Source organism: Lepus europaeus, chromosome 3 (genome assembly GCF_033115175.1).
Source record: "Lepus europaeus isolate LE1 chromosome 3, mLepTim1.pri, whole genome shotgun sequence".
In the NCBI taxonomy this organism is placed as follows: Eukaryota; Metazoa; Chordata; class Mammalia; order Lagomorpha; family Leporidae; genus Lepus; species Lepus europaeus.
Window position 1 is genome coordinate 80085543 of NC_084829.1, and position 21015 is coordinate 80106557.

Here is a 21015-nt window from a genome sequence, read left to right on the forward strand (position 1 = left end):
AAAACATCAGGCTAAGGGAAAGAAGGCAATCACAAAAGACTACATTATCATCCTTTCACAATAAGGGTGAAAGGTGCAAGGACCTTTCTCTTTTTATGTTGTTTTTATTAGTAAACTTTTTTTTTTTTTTTGGCATAATGTCTTTCTTTGCCATGTTTAATGCTTTAGGGTTTAAATTCTACCTGTCCATATCAGAATTACTACTAGTTGTTTTCGTTTCCATTGACATGGTATGCTTTGTCCATCCTTAATGTTAATACATCCTTGATTTTAAATATATGCAAATCACGGTTTTAGCTAGGTCTCTAGTATAGAAGATACACATACTTTATATTGAAATCTGAACTGTAAATCTTTTTCTTTTAGTGGGTAAATTAAGTCCATTCACATTTATTGCTAACTGATATACATATCTAATCACAAATCTATATCTTTTAAATATGAATTTTTAAAATATCTAATAAGTAAATAATTTTAAAAGTATATAACTTTCTCATATCTTTCTGGCCCTACACATACATAACTTCTCTCATTATCAACATCCTGCACCAGAGTGTTACACTGATACATCACTATCACCCGAAGTCCACAGCTGACATTAGGGCTCACTCTTGGTGCTGCACATTCTACAGGTTTGGACAAATGTATAATGATAATATGTACCCACCATTAGAGTATCAAAAAACAGCTTTACCAGAAGATATATTTTTGTAAGACTGGCCTTAAATAACACCTATTCCTTTAAGTCATGCTTGTCTTTTTAAATAGTCTGCCTCTTTAAGTGGTGCACCTGGGCCTATATGGCCTCTGGCTCTTTATATCAGGGAATTTAAAATCCCTTCCCTATGTTCCATGTTCAAATCTGCTTGGACGTTTTTTCAGCATTTTAAAATTTACACCGAATTTAATCTTTCTGGTGGCTGTTCCAAATCACCCCGAGGCTCCTTCATTAGCCTCTCACCTCCCTCTCCTCTGGCTTCCCTGCAACTTTTCTTGGTCTGCCCTTGCTGCACCTGACAGAGCAAAGGTGGGTCAGAAGTGTGAGGAATTCAGCATGGAGTCTGTGGATTTTGTTTGTTTGTTTGCTTCCATTTTACCCACAGCTGTGTGCAGTTCTGGCATTCTCTGTCTACAAGTAATGTTACGGATGTGGCTTTGTGTAGAATTGGAAAGTTGTTTCTTGTTTTCAATTTTAGAGACTGATGACTATATCATTGCCGCCTGGAAATGCGGATGATATATTTTTAAACTTCAGGGGATGTAGCAGCAGATGGAGAATGAGAGGAACACAAATTTTCAACTTAAAAGAAAATGACCAGGTAAAGGAAGAAAGCAGGGCTCTAGCTGCCTGTTATCAACAATGTGCTGGTTCTAGCCCTGGCTGCTCCTCTTCCGATCCAGCTCTCTGCTATGGTCTGGGAAAGCAGTGGAGGATGGCCCAAGTCCTTGAGTCCCTGCGCCCACATGGGAGACCTGGAAGACGCTCCTGGCTCCTAGCTTCAGATCAGTACAGCTCCGGCTGTTGCAGCCATCTGGAGAGTGAACCAGCGGATGGAAGACCTCTCTCTCTGTCTCTAGCTCTCTCTCTAAATCCATCTGTCAAATAAATAAAATAAATATTAAAAAAAATAAAATAAAATAATATAATGCAGCCATACAGGAGGGAAACACCTTTAAGTTAATGTACTGAGTTAAAGCCAGGCTGCGGCTTTGATTTTTGCCACCTTGAAGAAATACAGTCCTGGTTGGTGGTTTTGCCTGAAGTATGGAGGGGAGTACATAAACAAAAGTACTGCCTTTACAGAACAAGTCTCTAAGCCTTAAAACATTATGAAATTATAGTGATAGGCACCTGAGAGACAAAGCTTAACAAACTCTTTCATACCACGATCAAGTTAAGTTTGGATGGATTTTATAAAGTACTTAAATAATAAAAGGCAAGTTATGTTCTGGATACTATCACTGGATTAAAAAAGAAATAACATAATAAAGAAAAACGGAAAAATCTGAATGAATGGTGAACCAGTTCTACAGTCATAAATGCAGCTTCCTTTTCATTTCACACAAGTCTAAAATTAAAAATAAAGCCACAAACCATGTACCTCTAGAAACCACACTGTAATTTGTGAGCTGAACCAGTGACAACATTTACAGATATCTAAAACGTAGGGGACATTTAATTCTATCATGACATAAGATATTTTATTTCTGTCCCATGCCCCCACCCAGCCAGAACCTCCTGGATTCTAAAAACAAGGGAGGAATGTCAAAAATATTATACTAATTACACTGATTGCAAAAACGGGCACACCTTGACTTTATCATTTCCAAAGTGCTTTCACCAACTGGAAGGCAGTGTTGTTCTCCTTCTATATACACAAAAACCAAGGTTAAATTACAGAGAGCCCAAGATGACACTAAAAGTCCTTGCCTTGAATTCTTCAAATTTAGGGTAATGCCAGATAAAACAAGCAAAGCAGGCAAGCAGCACTGAGCGAGGAAGCAGAAAGCCACTGGCCTGCCTGAAGGGGTTGAAGTCAAAGGTGGGCTTTTGGGTAGAGGAGATTAGGGACTGGACTCAGATTGCCAGATATTCATGACAGTGGACCAAAGCAAGTTGTTGCTGACAATCACTGGGGCTTATGACTTATTGGGTCTCCACATCTACAGGAGTGAGAGGATACTGACCCAACCTTACAACCAGAACAGAGCCAAGCCAAGGGCTGGTTCAGTGAGGGAAGCCCCAGTATCAACACACAGATGTACCACCATTGTGGATATTGTGCTGGACTGCAGGCCTTGGCAGGCAGGGTTAAAGCTGCTGTAAGACTATCAGAGAGGTGAGATAAGTTTTGGGGACAAAGAGAAGAAAAGAGAACTTAAATAAGGGTGAGCTTTGAAACCAAAATTTCAACAGAAATGAAGGAATCTTACCCTAAGTTAGACAGTCAGAAAACTAACAACTAGATGTTTATGCACTTCTAGACACAATTAAAATAACAGAACAAACCAAAAGACTTAAAAGCAGGTATGTTCAATGTTCTCAGAAAGATTTTAAAAATTTAATACCTTGGAAATGAAAACATATATTCACTGAAATAAACTTAAATAATGGGGAAGACACCAGGATGAGAGAATTCTTATATCTAGTTCTGAGGAACTGATCTTGAATGTAGCTCTGAGATACGTGTGTGTGTGTGTGTCTATAATTAGTAGATTATACACACATACACACAAACATACACAGTTAGGAGACCAGGAGAATAGATTTAAAAATTCTAATATATGTCTAGTAGGAGTCAGAAGGAAATGAGGGGAAGATGGATAATGAAATTTAATATATAAGAGCTGGCAATTATCCAGAATGAATTAAAGACAGGAATCCACACAGGGAGTACTCTCAGAGAGCGAAGCAGAATAAATTTTTATAAAGATTTATTTTATTTATTTATTTTAAAGGCAGAGCAGGCCCTGGCACTGCAGCGCAGTGGGTTAGTCATCCGCCTGCAGTGCCGTCATCCCAGATGGGTGCCGGTTCTAGTCCTGGCTGCTCCAGCTCTCTTCTGTGGCCTGGGAAAGCAGTGGAAGATGGCTTAAGTCTTTGGACCCCTGCACCCATGTGGAGACCAGAGGAAGCTCCTGACTCCTGGCTTCAGATTGGCGCAGCTCCGGCCATTTGAACCATTGGATGGAAGACCTTTCTGTCTCTCCCTCTCACTGTCTGTAACTCTGTCTCTCAAATAAATAAATAAAATCTTTAAAAAAAAAAAAAAAAGCAGAGAAACAGAGATGGAGGGAAGAAGAGGAAGAGTGCAAGTAAGAAGGAAATGGAGAGGGAGAGATCTTGCATATGTTGGTTCATTCCCCACATGGCTGCAATAACCATGCCTGGGTCAGGCAGAAGCCAGGAGCCAGTAACTCCATCCTGGTCTCCAATATGGGTGGCAGGACCCAAGCACTGGAGCCATCATCTGCTGCCTTCCTAGGCACATAAACAGGATGCTGGATCGAAAACAGAGCAGCTGGGACTTGAACCAATACTCTGATGTGTGATGCCAGTGTTGCAAGTGGCGGCTTAAACTGCTGTGTAACATGGTGTACCCAACAGAGTAAACTTTCAACTTCACACCAATAGAAAAAAAATAGTTACTTTCAGAGCAACAGGAAATAGTCTTCTAACGGCTATCTTAACAAAATTAGATGGCAGAAGGCAAAGACTGATAGAGCTTCAAACTGGAAAGGGAAATAGGATCTATACCTACCTTAGTCATCATTCAAAACTGCAAAGAAAATAAAGACATTTCTAGACACAGGGTAAGAGAGTTTACCATTCATAGCTCATCAGTGGATTTGAAAGCAAAATCAAACAAAACATAAAGGCTAACAATTGATAACCTATGAGGTAAAGAATAAGAAAATATCTAAAATGATTCACTGAAGTAAAATACAAGAGATGATAGGAATGAGGTAATGTAGGGCGAGAAGACAGAATGTGCCTACTAAGTTTAAAAATGATAAGGTCTCTGCCTTTTTCAAAAAGATAAAAGATCCTGAACAATGCTCTTTACTGGAAGACTTTACATTTTATATACAAGAAAACTGCAAGCTATCACTTCTAAGGTAGCAGAGAATTTTTTTTTTTAAAGTGAAAAAACTATCAAGTCAAGAGAAGACAAGAAATAAGAACAAAAAAGAAAAGATAAAGTATGGTCATCAAGAAACAAATATATCATGTCCTCCTCTCATGTCAGACATAAATCTAAACATATCAGTAATCACAATATACATAAACAGATCCTACTCACCTACTGAAAATGAAGACACCAATAACCACAGCTTGTTTTCTGTGCTCTGATTTCTGCTAAGAATATTAGCATATTTGGGGGACTTGATGAAATGCAGCTGAGTGTTCAAATGGACAATGTCTCAAATGTTTACAGCCTTAACGATGATTTTCAATCTGAAGCTAAATAAGAAGAAAACTCAATAATTTGAAACCAGCAGGAAAAGAGTCAAAAACACTGGGACTATGGATAAATGCATTTTTTTTAATGAAGAGCTGCATTCAGCTCTAAAGAGACAAGAAAAGACACCAGCACCTGAACATAACTCTGCTGATTCTTTTTTCCAGTGTAGTCTGTGTTCTCTTATCACAGCTTGAGACAATACACCAGACACCCCCTTGCACGTTACAGATTCATCACACTACCATGAATTATTGAAAGCCAACTGCTGATGCTGACTGCATGAAGCCCCTGGATGAAACTGCAGAAATTCTTCCCTGCTGCCCCAACATAATCGCTCCTCGGTGACCATCATTCTGAGCTTCTAAGCCACAAAGAAGTAACCTGCGGATTTCTAAGAGAAGGCAAATTGGATGACAGCTTTTCTCTTTGGGCTAACTTAATCTACAAGCTCGCACACTGCTATGAATCCTTTAACTACTGGAACTTGGAGTCAGTGGGTATTAGAGATGGAGGAATGAAAACACAGGGACTTTTGCAGATCTCATCAGAGCCAAGAACAGAGTCCAGACCTATCTTCCACCCCTACACCAGGACTTCTCCCCACTGTGCCACTTGCGAGGAGCTCCAATAACTTCACCCTTGTTCCTCACGATTCCTTTGGCTCCGGCACCTTTTCTATTCCAAATCTGTCCCCTTGCACTGAAGAGATGAGTCCTTACCAGGAGGGCTCACCAGAGGTTCTCAATGAAGCTTGGGACAGTTTCACCTTCTAATCCATCACTGTCTAGAGGCTGGCAGCCTTCCTAGGTGTTGTTTCCCATTCTAGCCAGCAACGCTCCTGAGAACAAAACAGCAGCTCCTTCCATGAGCAACCGAGTTCAGGTATCTGGATACCATTTTGCTTATAAAAGCAGACTTTAGCCTCCTTTCTAAGAAAGTGAGACTACTGTCAGGAAGTTGCTTGATTGATCACAGCCAAGTTCAGAATGTGGGAAGCGACAAAGTCCTCTGGTTAACAGCTCCAGGCAAGGGAAGAGGCTCACTTGTTACAAAGTTTTCTTGGAATAACCATACTTGTAAACAAAGTACAAACACAAAACCACTGGAAAATTCCTAAGCCACACATGTTTCCGTGTAGCCCACCATCCAGAGTCAAAACCAAAGGGTGAAATGGAAGTGGAAGAGGCTGGAGGGAGGACAGGGAAAGAAGGAGCAAGGGCAAAAACAAAGCGATGCCAGAGAACATTGTAAGCTTCATCCCCTTCTTTTCCAGGCCACACAGTCCATCTTTACTCCCTACACATGAAAGAGGGAGGTACCAAGGGTCAGGCGACTCCCTCACTCCCTCATTCCTGACCCTTCCTGTGGTTGGTTGGGAAGATCTTGTGGCACAGACTCCATTCTCTTGGAGAACATCAAAACAAACAAACAAAGCAACACAAAGGACACAATCTGGCTTTATGTATGCTTTGCTTCCATTAAACACTTTCAAGATGTTCAAAAGAAATAAAGACTTAGTCCATTAAAAAAAAAAGTTATATTATTCAGCCTGGGTGAATAAATTGGGAACATCTGGAAGCAGACAAAATGACTCTGTGTTCCTCTACATTGAAAGGAACTTCAAAAACACACACAAGGGTACTTCCAAAAGTTCACAGAAAATGAAATTAAAAGATCTGTTTATTTTGGTGCAAAATAAATTTGAAAGACATGTATACAAGGGGGTCTTCAAAGAGTTCATGGAAAATGTGTATTATGGAAAAACTATGCTTGAATTTCAGTATTTTTGCATCAAAATACATTTTTCTTTTAATTCTATTTTCCAAGAACTTTTTGAAATATCCTTATATACAGTTTAATCCAATCATCGATTGGTATAGGTAAAGAAATTGGGACCTAGAAAGGTTACCTGACTAGACTGGGGTCCCAAGTGCAGTTGGTAGCAGATTTGAGACTGGACCCTTTCTGTTCTCAACTAAGCATGAGTGACTACTCCACTACATCAGACTTGCCAGGAGGAGAGAAGACCTCAGAGGCTGGACACCCGTGAGGGAAAGAGGAAGTACAGACACTGGGGGAGAGAGGATGCTGGGTGTTCACACCAAATGGCAGAAAGATGAGTTGCAGAGGTCACCAACATCTGAATTCTACAAATCATCTGAGTGTAAAAGAGTGGATATGGCAGAAAAAAAAAAAAACATAAAAGAAAAAGTGCGGACTTCAGGACAACCCACTTTAGTGCAACAGATGGTGGTGCCAAGTTTAGTTAAAAAGGAACAGTGAAGGCCAGCGCCGTGGCTTAACAGGCTAATCCTCCGCCTTGCGGCGCTGGCACACTGGGTTCTAGTCCCGGTTGGGGCGCTGGATTCTATCCTGGTTGCCCCTCTTCCAGGCCAGCTCTCTGCTATGGCCCGGGAAGGCAGTGGAGGATGGCCCAACTGCTTGGGCCCTGCTCCTGCATGGGAGACCAGGAGAAGCACCTGGCTCCTGGCTTCGGATCAGCGTGATGCGCCGGCCGCAGTGGCCATTAGAGGGTGAACCAACAGCAAAAAGGAAGACGTTTCTCTCTGTCTCTCTCTCTCTTACTATCCACTCTGCCTGTCCAAAAAAAAAGGAACAGTGAAGAAAAGAGGAAAATATGAGTCATTAAGCTATTTGAGCTAGTGATTAAGAATTTGTCATAAATTAAAAACTTTTCATTTCTCATTTTAGTGGGGCATAGTCCACTGTCATGTGAGTGTCTGTTACAGTTTGGTTCTTGAAAACCTTTATCAGAAACTTTGGGTGCCTGTTGTAATGCGGATTCTTAGGTTTTACCTGGGAGTTATTGAATCAGAATCTCTCGGCTGTCACTGGGCAATCTGAATTTTAAATGAGCTTCCCATGTGCACTGACATTTAAGAAGCAGTCTCATTGATAACCACATCATCACAGAATTAGACAAAACCTATCTGTCCTCCACTGCTGTCCACCTCCATTTCAGGGTAACTGACACTGTGCAGAGATGATGAGTGCACTCACATCGCAAGGTGACCCAGAGCCTGTGTGCCTCTGACACCAGGTCTCCTCTCCCTACCATGCCATGAAGGATAGATGGACTGAACTGGACAAGACAGCAGTGGGTTCAACTTTAAAATTCTGTATTTTTAGACTAAAAGGGAAACTAAATATTGCTTTGCTAATGAAAAACATACCACATTTTTCTATCAATGGCAAGTGTTTCCTTGAGAATAGGGAAAATGTTATTAAAAAGCAGCAAATAAAACAAGAGACATAATTGTGGATTTACTAGGTTACACCTCATTCCTGCTTCTCTCAATAAGGCCAATGCCCGAGTACCCCCATTCACATCAGACTTCCCCTACCATGTGCTCCAGAAGGTATGGATACTGCCCAGCTTTGTCCACAACTTCGATCCTTGGCAGGGGTAGTAATGTCTGAGCATCAGGGCTCCCGTGGGACTCGGAGCAGGAAAAGCAGCCTCCTGAAAGGAGCGACTGGGCAGCAATGTGGGCTGGTAAATGTCCCATTCCCTAGGCTCTCTGCCTTGTCTCATTCTTCATGTTCTCCCCAGAGGATGGCAGAACAGTAGAGTTCGATATGAAAGAAGACAGAGCAAGGGACAATTCAGACTAGAGAACTGTATTCAACTGATTTCCCAAAACACGGAATGCACTGCAGGGCAAAAAAGAACGAAGGCAGCAACATCATTTCACACTCAAATGGCACTTCTCAGAAATCTGTTTGGAGAAGTAATCACTACCGCTCTGTTTGGAGCAGTAATCACTACCTTTGAGACTGGATTCTGTAAATATAATGACTAGCACTCAATTCCCGATTGTCTCTATCCATTGAAGGCAAAGGCTTAGGTGGACAGAATGAAGGAAGACACACCAGGGGACTAGTGGGTGGCAAAACTATTCCCTTCTCAATTCCCTGGGTGGCACACGTGTTGAGCAAGAAGGCTCAGTAAAAAGTCCGGGGAGTGCCATCCCAAATCTGTGCAGCTCTAGCTGCCTCCTGCTGACATCTGCAGCAGCCCTGGGACATATGGAATTGCTCTCAGCCTCCCTCCTCGCCCATTCTCACCAAGCAACACGACCCTCCTATGTAGAGTGCCCCAGGCCTCTGGACAGCTTCTGGGAAGGCTGTCTTCACACCAGAAGAAGAAACGGGAAAAAGCACAACACTGCCATCATCATCATTTTTTCTTTTCTTTCTTTCTTTTTTTTTGAGAACCACAGGTGGAAAATGTTTTAAACTTGCATGCAGTGGAGGACATCTTCATTATGGAGTAGAAAGCCTAAATAAAAAGAACAGAACCCAGTGGTGGAAACAAACCTGTCAAAAACAGCACATACAAGAAGCTGTTGTTGATTAGGGCATCTGAACTGGGGACCTTGAGAAGCTGAGCCATTTCACAGAAAAAGTGGGGCATTTCAGTGCCAATAGAGAAGATCAATTGTGTCATGAGTAAAATGTGGACCAGGCTAAACCACAAAGTGGTGAACCAACTCACGTGAAACAGGACGTGGAAGCAGGGGTTTATGGTAACTGTATAGTTCAATGGTTGGCAGATGGCCACAAACCAGTAAGAGGTCTTTGTGGTCAGGAATAAATGCTCTGTTCCAACAAAATTCTTTAAAAAATTCACCTGAGTGAGATATCCTCTGTAGTACATATCTTTGCTGTGTCTGGATGCTCACCAGTATTTTGGGGACTGTAGTAGAGGTAAAACAGATGTCAACAAAGGAAGAAATACATGAAGCTGTGGAGGTAGAAGTCAGAGCTGATGGTCAGGATGATGAGCAATTTCCCAAACATGGTGACTAGCTAGTTGGGCAATTTTCTCTAATGTGCAATCTGTGTGGGGGGAGTGAGTGTGTGCACCCACGCATTAAAAACACAGATGGACTTTCAAATGTCAACAGTAGGGGCCAGCCCTGTGGAGTAGTGGGTTAAGTAATCACCTATGATGCCGGCATCCCATATGGGTGCAAGTTTGAATCTTCAAGCCTCTGCTGCTCCACTTCCAATCCAGCTCCCAGCTAATGGCCTGGGAAAAGCAGCAAAAGATGGCCCAAGAATCTAGGCCCCCTGCCACCCATGTGGGAAACTTGAATGAAGCTTCTGGCTCCTGGCTTTGGCCTAGCCCAGCCCCAGGCATTGTGGCCATCTGGGGAGTGAACCAGCAGATGGAAGACTCTCTTTCTCTTTCTCTCTCTCTGTAACCTTTTCAAATACATAAATAAATCTCTAAAAAAATACACAAAATGTCCACACTGATTATTCCTAGTGATTTTAATTTTCTTTACACTTTTTCCAATTTTAAATATGAATGTAATATGTTTTAATAACCATGGGGAAGTTCCTTTAAGAAGTAACAATGGCGAGGCCAGCGCTGTGGCATAGTGGGTAAAGGCGTAGCCTGCAGTGCCAGCATACCATAGGGGCGCCAGTTCGAATCCTGGCTGCTCCACTTCCGATCCAGATCTCTGCTATAGCCGGGGAAAGCAGTAGAAGATGGCCCAAGCCCTTGGGCCCCTGCACCTGCGTGGGAGACCCAGAAGAAGCTCCTGGCTCCTGGCTTCAGATCAGCACAGCTCCAGCCATTGTGGCCAATCGGGGGGTGAACCAGTGAATGGAAGAATGCTCGCTCTCGCTCTCTCTCTCTCTCTCTTTCGCCCACTTTCTCACTCTCCCACTCTCTCACTCTCTCACTGCCTCTCCTTCTTTCTGTGTATCTCTGACTTACAAATAAATAAATAAATCTTAAAAAAAAAAAAAAACCAGAAATAATAATGGCTACAATTTACCAGATGAGCATGGCATGCAGAAGAGAGATGAGATCATTTCTCTGGCGCAATCACAAAAAGTCAATAGAAAGAAAGGATGTAGAGATAAAAACTCCACTTCTCTATAATTCGTTACTGCTACTCACATGTAAAATTCCCAGGTCTCTGCCTACCTAGCTCTAGGGACACCCATAAATCATTAAAAAAAAAAAAGGCTCTTAAGTTTAAACCACAGTGTCAAACTTCTATACCACCAATGCTTCCCACCTGGAATGGCAGCAAATGGCAGACAAAACCAAACTTCATCTGTTATTCTGTTTAATTCAAATATTAACAAATAGTAAAAATGTAGCTGAAGAATTTGTGAAATTATCACTTTCTAATAATTGAGAAATTGGATATATGGGTTTTGTTTTGCTTTGTTTTGTTTTTTTACAGGCAGAGTGGACAGTGAGAGAGAGAGACAGACAATAAGGTCTTCCTTTTTTCATTAGTTCACCCTCTCATGGCCGCTGTGGCTGGCGTGCTGCAGCTGGCACACTGTGCTGATCCGAAGCCAGGAGCCAGGTGCTTCTCCTGGTCTCCCATGCGGGTGCAGGGCCCAAGCACTTGGGCCATCCTCCACTGCACTCCCGGGCCACAGCAGAGAGCTGGACTGGAAGAGGAGCAACTGGGACAGAATCCAGTGCCCTGACCGGGACCAGAACCCAGTGTGCCAGAGCCGCAGGTGGAGGATTAGCCTATTGAGCCGTGGCACCAGCCAAGGATATATGGTTTTTACATCATGCAAATGATGAAACTGAAGTATCCATGGATTTCTCAAAGTTAATATCAAACTATAGGGGCCAGTGCTGTGGCGCACTAGGTTAATCCTCCACCTGTGGCACCGGCATTCCATATGGGTGCCGGTTCTAGTCCCGGTTGCTCCTCTTCCAATTCCACTCTCTGCTGTGGCCTGGGAAAGCAGTAGAAGAGGGCCTAAGTGGTTGGGCCCCTGCAAGCACATGGGAGACCCAGAAGAAGTGCCTGGTTCCTGGCTTCGGATCGGCACAACTCCAGCCGTTGCAGCCATTTGGGGAGTTAACCTTTCTCTCTCTCTCTCTCTCTCACTGTCTGTAATTCTACCTGTCAAATAAATAAATAAAATCTTTAAAAAAATATATCAAACTATATACCAGTACCATAATCGATCGAGATTTCCTTACCTAGGTTAGTTTATGGGCCTCTTATTCAAAGTGCTTCAATTGCTTCACCTTTCCTCACTAAAGAGTGTGTCACTTCAAATCAATCTAGAACTAGGGAAATATCCCTGGCCAACTTAGATTTTCAGGCAGCAATACATCAAGTCTACAAAGTTTTTTGTCTTTTATTTTCTACATATTTCATCACATTATTAAAACACACAGTATATACATAAACCTGCAGTTTGTTGAAACTCAACTTATTTGCCAGGATCCACAGTGCTTTGGAATGTTACTCCTACCTCTGCCATGGGCAAAAGCTGTGCCTCCCCAAAGGATGAAAATAAAGGGATACCATTGCTGCCAGATACTAAAAATTAGATATATAAAACCCAAGACTGTCAAAGAAGGCCTTTTGGCTTTCTTTGGTATAACTGTCATGTGATAGAATAATAGTCTCAGAATCAGAAGACCTGGGATTGCAAACAGTCTTGTATTTCAGTAGTTATATAAATTTGTACACATTATTTCTTTACCTCTAAAATGAGAGTGGATATGAGGATTCAGAAAAGGCTAATGTTGTGAAAATGTTCAATTCAAAATTGCTTTAAAAGACAGTAATATATATGACTGGGGGAGTGGCAGGGGGAAGCTTCAATTTTAAGGCTTATGCCCTAGAAAATTCCATCCAGAGTGGGATGGCCAGGAGCAGCTGGGAGGAGCTGGACTTGGAGTTAATGAGGTAAAGTGTGGGACTGAACAAAAAAGGTTTCCTCAGGTCAGGGATTGAGGCTGTGGAACACTCCATCTGTGTCTCTCAGTTAAGTATCGTTTCCAAGGGAGACTTCTCTTGGACATTCTCCGTAGGAGTCAAGCCATAAATGAGGAGAGAGGCAGAATCTAACCAGAAGGCTCAATATACCAACAGAGCCATGTTACTACCCAGATGCACAGTTTTTAGGGTGGATGAGATTCAACTGAATTAAAAGTGGAAGCAGGTGCCAGGTGGGGAGCAAAGCTCAGTCAGGTGCCTTCCCACCAAATTCCAAGGAACTCCAAAGGAAGATCTCATTCCTATTGTACCTTTCTGTCTATGGTGGCCCTCACCAGAAGGAGAACCATTTAGTCACTAAAGGAACAAACAATCTTATTTACAATCCACCTGTCAAACTGCAGCACCACTTTTACAGAGGTAAATAAGACTGCCTCTAGGGTCAGACTGTGGCACAGTGGGTAGAGCTGCTGGCTGCGACACTGACGTGCCACCTGAGCACTGGTTCAAGTCCCGGGTGCTCCACTTCCGATCCAGCGCCATGCTAACAGGCCTGGGAAAGCAGAAGAAAATGGCCCAAGCATCGGGGCCTCAATACCCACATGGGAGACCCAGATGGAGTTCCAGGCTCCTGGCTTTAGCCTGGCCCAGCCTTGACCATTGTGCCCATTTGGGGAGTAAACCTCTTCATGTGTGTGTCTGCCTTACACATAAATAGATAAATCTTAAAAAAAAAAAAAAAAAAAAACCAACAACAACAACAACAAAAAAAAAACTGCCACTAAGAACACACACTAGCACACTTTGCCTTGGTCATCCAAATCTGAAGATATAACATAAAACAGTCTCTCCCCATGTGTATTCTACAAAACACTAATCCCATAGAATGTGCAAGAAAAAGTCTCCCTGATATCATGTGCATTTGGGAAATAATATTTACTATATTTTTCAACTAGGAAGGTCAAATTGCCCTTAACTACATGAAAAAGCTCTAAAAAGGCCTGCAGTGGAGCAGGTAAAGCCGCCGCCACCTGCATTGCTGGCATCCCATATGCGTGTGAGTTTGTGTCCTCGCTGCTCTGCTTCCGATCTGGCTTGCTGCTAATGGCCTGGGAAAGGCGCAGAAGATGCCCAAGTGTTTAGGTCCCTGCCACCCACGTGGGAGACCTGAAAGAAGCTCCCGGCTCCTGGCTTCGGCCTAGTCTAGCCCCAGCCATTGAGGCTTTCTGGGGAGTGAACCAATGGATGGAAGATGTCTCTCTCTGTCTCTCCCTTTCTCTCTATCTCTCTTTCTCTGTAACTCTGATTTTCAAATAAATACTTTTTTTAGAAATTAAAAAAATAAAAGCAATCATTTAAAACATATAACTTCATTTAACCAAGTTTATTAAGAGGCGATATTGTTTACTGGCTATGGGGGATTCTAGAGCCATGCTTTGTATCTCTCATTCCTTCCCTTACTAGCAGAGTGAGCTTGGGGAAGTTCTTCTCTCTGGCTCAGTTTCTTTAACTGAAATGGGAACAGCTGTCCTGAAAATGAAATAAAGAATACCTGGAATACAGACAGCCTCTAATAAATACTAGCTATTATGATTTATATTATCTGATGATTAACAAACATTTTATAACACCTATTCACATTCTAAAGAACCTGTGTCCCATGGAATAGAGAAATGCTAGTATAGAAAAATCCTCTCTCTACTTGAAGAGAAATCTGTCTCTTCTACAGCACAAAAAACACAGCAAGAAATCAGTTTCAATCCCCAGTAGCAACTTATTCTTCCCAGGTGTGTTTCCTTCTCTACAAAAATAAGATCATTAGACTAGTTAGTCCCTCTAGCTATGACAGGCTAAATTCTAGCAAAAATGCATAGTTCCATTAAAACCAGCAGCTCTTGCCCAGTCCTGGCTCTAACTGATTGACTGTTCTTATGGTGCCACCTTGCAGATACCTAATCATGGCAGGACTTCATGTTAGGAGCTTGTTGGCTGCTGCCCAGCAAGATGGATATGGAAATGTTCTTGTGCCACCTCATCCCACAGCCCAAAGCAGGCAGAGTAGAATAAATGAGGAGTAGTAATGGCAGCAGCAAGCTACAATCTGCCTGTTCCACAGGACCCCCTCTGTGCACCTCCTTACCACCTGGCCTTGGTTTCTGCCACCAACGCCGGGCCATTGTTCTTATTTCCCTACTGTGGTTTTCAGTGCCCACTGGGAGCCCAGTCCAGTATGCTGGTTACTCTACTGGTCTGAATCTTACTAGCTCATTCTGTGGGCTGACTTCTTTTTAAGTCTTTGTATGAGGCTTCAGGTTAAAACTCAATGTAGAGGCCGGCGCCGTGGCTCAACAGGCTAATCCTCCGCCTTGCGGCGCCGGCACACCGGGTTCTAGTCCCGGTCGGGGCACCGATCCTGTCCCGGTTGCCCCTCTTCCAGGCCAGCTCTCTGCTGTGGCTAGGGAGTGCAGTGGAGGATGGCCCAAGTCCTTGGGTCCTGCACCCCATGGGAGACCAGGAGAAGCACCTGGCTCCTGCCATCGGAACAGCGCGGTGCGCCGGCCGCAGCGCGCTACCGCGGCGGCCACTGGAGGATGAACCAACGGCAAAAAGGAAGACCTTTCTCTCTGTCTCTCTCTCTCACTGTCCACTCTGCCTGTCAAAAAAAAAAAAAAACAAAAAAACAAAAAAACTCAATGTAGATATGGATCTGTGCTCAAGCTTCTTGGCAGACTCTATCTGTTGAGTGCAGCACTGTCCCTGCTGAAGGAGGGTCACTGTTTCTGTCCCTCAGCACAAGCTCCTGCTATGCTTTCCCTGTGTACAGTCTTTCAGATTCCCATATTGTCACATGGCCCTCCCAATCTTCATTCTACTTATGTATCCACTCACTCACTCGGCCGATATGTATTACCTACTTCTTACATCCAGGCCCTGTCCAAACGCCGTTGATGCAATGTTGAACAAAAACAGACATTCACCCTGATCTCACTCAACATACACTGCAGTAGATGATAAAAATAAGATCATTTTAAAGAGTGGAAAGTGCTATGAGGAAAACAAAATGAGGTGAGGTTACAGTGTAATGATGATAGGCAGAAAGGGACTTGGTGGAAGCTCATGTTAAGCCTCTCAGGGGAGAGGACAACTGATATGAGACCTGAAAGACTAGAAAGAGCCAGCCGTGCAGAGACCTGGTGCAGACTACTGTCCCAGTGGTAGACAGAACAGCAGCCAATGCACAGACACTATGGCCAGAACCAGCTGTTGTTCAGGAGGGGAAAACAACCAGTGGATCTGCAGCAGAGTGAGTAAAAGGGAGGAGATGAAGTCAGAAAGGGATGCAGGGCCAGATGATACCATGGCTGAATAGGCCAGGATAAGGAGTTGGGATTTCAAGCAAGAATTTTAAGCATAGAGTGGTAATAAATGATAAATCCACCCCTCTTCTTGGGACTCCAACAACTACAGCATGTATATGCTTAGCGATATGTCCGCAATTCTCAACCAAATCCCACATCCTGTTTGCTGATAATCACACCAGGGATAATAAGGTACTGTAACAGTGGAAGCTAAAATTACAACACTACTACCAAAAGATATCCCTATTGGCTTGAGAGAAATGCTGCAGTGTAATTTAAGAAGTTAGACTCTCATATATGTTAATGGCTCTAATTAATAAGATAAATCTTTCCCTTCGGGATTTGGCAGTGATAGCAGCTCAAGGAGGAGTAGCACTTGAATCTTAAAATAACAGTTTTACAGAAAAAGCAACATTGCTCACAGTGACTGACTCGGCCTGGAAAGTAAGAGAACTAGACATGTAAAGATGGTATCACGTGTCACTCTATTATTTTATTGCTCTTGCCAATACCTCTCTCCCAAAACGCATATAAAAGCGAGTTTCCAATTAGAAGAATAAATTCTGAACACACCCGATTAGCGACCCCTTTCCTTTCCACTGTACTACATGATTAAGTAGCGTTACAAAGGCAAAAATGCAAAGCAGCGCTTTCTAATCCTGGCAGACACAATCAGTGTTTTCATCAGCCCCGTATCCTTGGGGCGAAGGCCTGCCTAGGGAAGCCAATGTCTGGGATATTCCTGATAAAAAGTCACCTTTCCAGGAGTAAGGGCAGTGAGAAAACTTTTGCAGGCAGTGTTCCTAACATTCTGCCACGTTTCTTTAGATCTGTGAAATCTGGAGAGTGTACGTGCTCCTGACAATAATATTCAGCAAATGGACTGACACTGGATAAAGTACAACCAGCAATAGAGAAGGACAGTCATTAATAGCCAGATGGCGCCAAGCACTCCTCTGAGAGCACACAAACGCCACCAATAGCAGGCCAGGCTCTCAGGCACCCAGGTTTATGTGACAATGCGAGAACAACCTGCAGGAGGGCCAGGCCTCCTTCCTCCCAGGGAGAAGAAATGCAGATTGATCCTCTCAAATCCTCCACACTCAGTTTTGATTACTCTTTTATATTCGATCTTTTTGAGATCTGTGTTGAGGCTACTTCGTAATAAAATTATTATCTCCTTATATCACGCATGGATGACTGTCCTATCTGCACTAATAGGCCATAAAATCCTCGAAGTTAGAGTCATCTCTCTTGCTCCTCACTCACCCAGCATATAAAAGTTTCAAACAGTACCCAAGGGAGGGAGTGAAATAAAAAATAACTGCCTTCCAGCTTTGCTTCCCAAAGATAACTGCTGTTAAATTTCTTGTATCTCCCTCCATAAAAGTTTGTGGGTATATACAAACTTTTGTGTCATTCTATGTTCAATCCATTGAGCAGAATTTAGAAGAAATGTAGACTGATAAACAGAATTTTAAATCAATCCTGGTTTAAGGCAGTAGACAACAAATAAAGAAATAATGAATTATCACAAAATAGAGATGTGGAGGGGCAGGGGAGGTAGACATTCCAAGGTAGACACAATCTGAAGTAACAACAAATACAAGTACACATGCTAAGGCCAAAGACTGAATTTTGTACGAATGCCCAAGGCCATGCAACAAGAAAAAAGTCACAGATTCAATCTATGCAATTTCCAAGAGGGTAGGCAAGTAAATTGGTTTGGAAAAGTTATTTTTAATGAAATTGCTGAGTCATAATTCATAGGAAAATCTACATGTCTTGCTTTACCACATCACAAAGGTACACCAAGCAGCACACACTGCTAAAGTTGGTTAGGATACATCAGTAATCCTCCAGCTGTAGAACCTCTGGTTTACTCATTTTCCAGGAGTGCATGTGGCTTTCCCAGGAGCATCAGAGTGCTCGTGAGTGTTTCCCCATTGTCAGGAGTCATAGATGTGTTCCACTACAGTCGCTACCGGATCACAACTTCAGCCACTAGTTAACATCTTCAATTGCAGTGGCCACCTCATATGACAATCAGCCGACTCTCAGGAAACTGTCTTGTTGCTGATCATCCTGCTGGCCAGTCTACATCAGCACTGAGTTGTACCACAGGCAAAAATAAATATCCCGGGGAAAGGGGAAGTGATAGGAGAGGGGCTAACGGCAGGGAAATGGGGCTGAGTGGAGAGGACACTGTCCATGTTCAACATCCACTTGGCAATCTGATTTCAAGTTAGCAGTAGCAAAGACACCAATTATGGTTCAAAGTCCTTGTTCTAGATAGCACAGCTAGGAGAAGCGAAATGGCATTCACAGGTGCTTCTGCCAGATCTCCGGGCCATTTCTCTGAGGCAGGAAAAGTGGAAACTGGAGAAAACAAACCCTGGAGAGAACAAACCATGGGTTCTCCTACTCTGAGGAAATTATAGAATCACTTTTAGTTTCTATTTGTTATTTATTAAAAAGAGATAGCCAAGGCAATCCAAGTATTATGCTTATTATTATCATTTGAAACTGTGGGTTCCCACGGGCTCTTTCCTGTGAAAGACAGGATCCTTGAAGAACAATTACAAGCAAAACTGAGAAATCAGACTCGAGTAAAGAACTGTTCCTTACCTGAAAGGAATTCATATGGCGAAGAGAAGGCGGCAGGGTGGCATTGCTCCTGGATAATATCAACAGCAGCTCTAAGCAGGTTGCACAGGGCAGGGTCAATGAGTGGACACTGATGTCACTTTCCCACGAGCTGGCAAGCCTGGAACATACCAGTATGTTACCTTTCATTGACGCATCATCACAATTATTTCTAAAATTTGATACAGATGAAAAGCTGCAGTTATGGAAGACAAAAATCAGTGTAAAAGTATAAATAAATTATCTTAAAAATTTATAAAGTAAATGTCTAAGACATGTTTATAGAGCCATTGATATAACACAAATAGATTGAGCAATTTCTCAGGCCATCATTACACTCTCACAGCAAAAGAGTCACAGGAAATGAGGCCTTATTTGTGTGGGACCTGCTGGGGAGATATGGCATGCACTAACTGCCTATCAAATGCCTTCCACATTCTATCCCTGCTTTAAATGAAATGTCACTATTGTTGCCCCCATTCTATAGATGTGGAAACTGATTCAGAGCTAGACAGTTCTTATGGAATTTCCAGTTCAATGCTGTTTAAATTTTTTAAAAAGATGAACGAATCCTCATGTTAAAAAATCTTGTCACTGTCCCAAGTTATAATACAAATAGAAGCAAAGCTGTTCTTTTGAAGGAGAAGGTTGGCAGGAACCTCATTTCATCCGCCAGAGTAGCCCTTGAAGCAGCTCTGCTATATCCTGTGGAACCTATCTGAAAACTCTTTCATTTGGGTGATCAGGAAAACTGAGTGCCAGAAAAGTCAAGGCACTTGTCTAAGAGGAGGCAGATGTGTAACAAGTGATAAGGTTGGGTCTAAAATCCTGGTTTCCTGACTCCTCATCTTGTGCTTACAGTAAAGGGAAAATTCAGAAAATAATGAGGAAAAAACATATTAAGAATAGCACAAGTCTTCTTTTTTGAACTCTGTTCTTTGAGTGTTTCCACCCTGATCTCCCACCACTATCTTAATTTTTAAAGATTTTTACATACATACAATATATATTATATGTGTATATATTATAGGTATGTAGGATATTATATATGTGTATATATTATATGTATATAGGACATATATGTATTTATATACACTGCTATTTCTATACACCTCTTTGCAAAGCTACAGAAAGTAGCAAAAAACAGAAGCTTCAAGAGAGAGAATCAGTGGCTGTAAGCATAATGGATTTTAACACTTTATGTGATGAGTCATAGCAAAGAGTTTAGCTGGATCATCAATCAGGCTGCTTCTGCTGATACACTTCTAATGTGGGTGGCAGAGTTAACTCCCCTTTGAATCATTTGCCAACTAGCTGGCCTGAAATAGGACATGGCTTGCTTTCCTAAAAGTGGTCTGATTTCAGCAAGGACATATTTGAGTGTCTTTTCTGTGTTCTAAACATTAATATTTTATATTGACAGGCTCTGCTATTCTTTCTACTTTTGCTCATTGTATAACATTCTTAACAGTTCTCTGAATGCAAATGAAAATGCTGCTGTCTTTCAAAAAGTCAAACTTAGTACAAGTGCAGGGGCTCCAAGCTCACTCTCCACCCCCTTTCCTTCTGCCCTCCACAATGCACAGTTAGTTCCCATCCTTGAAACAGCATGTCCCTACACACTCTGTGTCTTGCATATACCATTTTCTAAACCTGAATGGCTATTATCCTTCCTAGTGAACCTCTACTGACCCTGAAAAACCTAATTATATACCATTTTTTACTTATAGCATCCTGTTTCTCTTATAAGAACAAATTATTTGCTCAACACCATACTTGTATCTATTATAACACCTGAACTACTGGTAGTCTAAGATGGGGGTGGCTACATCTGTAATTTTTCCTAGGTCACACATAAGTGGATTCTCTAACTTTGCAGCCTTGTTGAAAATCAAAGAAAGATGTCTCACTGTGCTTTTCCATGGGCACACTCAGGCATTAACCATACATTGGCTAAAAGAAATGGAAGGGGACAGAGGGAGGTTGAATAAACGCAGGCTGGGAAACACAGAATAAGTTCTATTGCTCCATCGAACAGTGGAGTGAACATAGTTCATAATTAACTCCTATATATTCTATGTGCAAACTGAAGATACAAGCTCAAAAGCTGCAAATGAAATATAATGACAAAGAGAGAGAAATGTTAATTACTTTGATCTGATCAACACACGAAGTGTATGTTTATTAAAATACGACACTATGCCCCATAAATATACAGTTATTGTTAATCCAAAAACTTTTTAAAAAAGTTCAATGAAATGGAAATGCTAACACACCTGATTTGATCTTCACATA

At 42.2% G+C, this 21015-nt stretch overlaps 1 protein-coding gene across 6 annotated transcripts in view; it reads right to left on the reverse strand.

Annotated features, from left to right (window-relative positions):
* Positions 1–21015, reverse strand: part of UBE3D (ubiquitin protein ligase E3D) — a 460276-nt gene that overhangs the window by 341017 nt on the left and 98244 nt on the right. For all 6 annotated transcript variants that reach the window (XR_009865557.1, XR_009865556.1, XR_009865558.1 and 3 more), the window contains exon 9: positions 18703–18841. Coding sequence is in view for 1 of the 6 variants with exons in the window: in XM_062187589.1 (XP_062043573.1) it covers positions 18703–18841 (139 nt within the window). In the remaining 5 variants the exon portion in view is untranslated. The remainder of the gene's footprint in view (positions 1–18702; positions 18842–21015) is intronic.